The 2,079-nt window shown below is 46.5% G+C and overlaps 1 protein-coding gene across 1 annotated transcript; it reads left to right on the top strand.

Moving 5' to 3' along the window:
* The first annotated feature begins 305 nt into the window (after positions 1–305).
* SOX2 (SRY-box transcription factor 2) lies at positions 306–1,253 on the top strand. The gene has a single exon (XM_054386313.1). The coding sequence runs from the start codon at positions 306–308 to the stop codon at positions 1,251–1,253; it is 948 nt and encodes a 315-aa protein (XP_054242288.1).
* The last annotated feature ends 826 nt before the right edge of the window (positions 1,254–2,079 follow it).

The raw sequence follows: 2,079 nt of genomic DNA, 5'->3' as shown, positions 1-2,079 counted from the left end.
CTTTAAGACTGAGGTGAAGAGAGAGAGAGAGAGAGCGGCAGGCAGAGAAAAAGGAAAAAGGAGGAAGAAGTTTTTTAAAATCAAGGCTCCAGAGGTAATAATAGCAGTTATTAGCATTATTAATCCATCAGCGAAGAGGAAGATCCTGATCTTGATCCAAGTGTGGTTTTGGGGAGTCCCCCTCCCCCCTTTCCTACCCCTCCCTAGGAAAAAAAAAAAAAAAAAAAAAAGGTCCGGCTTGGGACTTCACCGCGACTATTCCTCGCTTCTCCGCTCAAGACTGGTTCCAGGCAAAAGTAGTTTGAATGTACAACATGATGGAAACCGAGCTGAAACCTCCCGCCCCCCAGCAAACTTCGGGGGGAGGCACAGGCAACTCTAACTCGGCCGCCAACAACCAGAAGAACAGCCCGGATCGGGTCAAGCGCCCGATGAACGCGTTCATGGTGTGGTCCCGAGGGCAGCGGCGGAAAATGGCCCAGGAGAACCCGAAGATGCACAACTCCGAAATCAGCAAACGGCTCGGGGCGGAGTGGAAACTTTTATCCGAGGCGGAAAAGAGACCCTTCATTGACGAAGCCAAGCGGCTCAGAGCTCTGCACATGAAGGAGCACCCGGATTATAAATACCGACCCCGGAGGAAAACCAAGACCCTCATGAAGAAGGATAAGTACACGTTGCCAGGGGGTTTACTGGCACCGGGCACAAATACCATGACGACTGGGGTAGGGGTTGGGGCCACCTTGGGAGCTGGGGTGAACCAGAGGATGGACAGTTACGCGCACATGAACGGCTGGACCAACGGAGGCTATGGGATGATGCAAGAGCAGCTCGGCTACCCACAGCACCCGGGCTTGAACGCGCATAACGCGGCGCAGATGCAGCCCATGCACCGCTACGACGTGAGCGCCCTGCAGTACAACTCCATGACCAGCTCGCAGACTTACATGAACGGATCGCCTACCTACAGCATGTCTTATTCCCAGCAAGGAACCCCGGGTATGGCCCTGGGCTCCATGGGCTCGGTGGTCAAGACGGAATCCAGCTCCAGTCCCCCCGTAGTCACTTCCTCGTCTCATTCAAGGGCTCCTTGCCAAGCTGGGGACCTTCGGGACATGATCAGCATGTATCTACCAGGTGCTGAAGTACCAGAACCAGCTGCCCCAAGCAGACTTCATATGTCCCAACACTACCAGAGTGCACCTGTTCCTGGCACAGCCATTAATGGCACACTCCCTCTATCACATATGTAAGACAAAGGGGCCGGGGAGGGGAGGGGGAGGGGGGGGCGGGGAGGAAAACTAAACAAAACAAACCACAAAAAAACTTTTATTAGAAATTCTGGACTTTTTTTTTTTTTTTTTGACTATTTTTGTACAGAGAAAACTCGAGGTGGGGTGGGGGTGGGTGGGGAGCAGAAATTAAACCGACAAGGAACTTGTATAGATCTCAGAGGGGAAGCAACTACACAAAACTTTTAAAAAGTTCTAGTGAAAACGGTAGGAACTTTGCAGAAAGTTTGCAAAAGTCTTTACCAATAATATTTAGAGCTAGATTCAAAGAGCAAAGAGGAAAATGTTTTAATATTTGCAGGCAACTTTTGTACAGTATTTATCAAAAGAAACATGGCAATCAGAATGTCCATTGGTATTACAGAAAGAAGAAAAACAAAAACAAACTCGCGAATTTGCCAATTATTTTTAAAAATTAGATTCTACTTGGAGCAGTGTGGCTTCGGCAGCTGAATTTAGAGCAGCTGCGAGAGAAGAGGAAATTAGTTCACAGCATTTGGACATTTAAATTGTTTTTTAAATTGTACAAAAGACAAAAAAAAGAGAGGTAGGATGCGTACTTGCGAACCATGGGCTTGGTTTGCTGTAAAAGAGCAAACGTTTAGATTGTACTAATTTTTTTTTTTTTTTTTACTTCTTGTTAAAAAGCAAAGATTGCCATGCAGGTTCACACGCCGTTTGTTAATTTATAATAATTTTTTGTTTCCAGACTTCATCCTGTTCAAACAAAAGAAAGAAAAAAAAATGAAAGGAAAAAAAGAAAAAAGAAATTACTGTGTTTGAAATA

The sequence above is a fragment of the Indicator indicator genome, chromosome 13, assembly GCF_027791375.1.
Source record: "Indicator indicator isolate 239-I01 chromosome 13, UM_Iind_1.1, whole genome shotgun sequence".
NCBI lineage: Eukaryota > Metazoa > Chordata > Aves > Piciformes > Indicatoridae > Indicator > Indicator indicator.
Note: the sequence above shows the minus strand (reverse complement) of the source record. Positions and strands in the feature narration are given on the sequence as shown.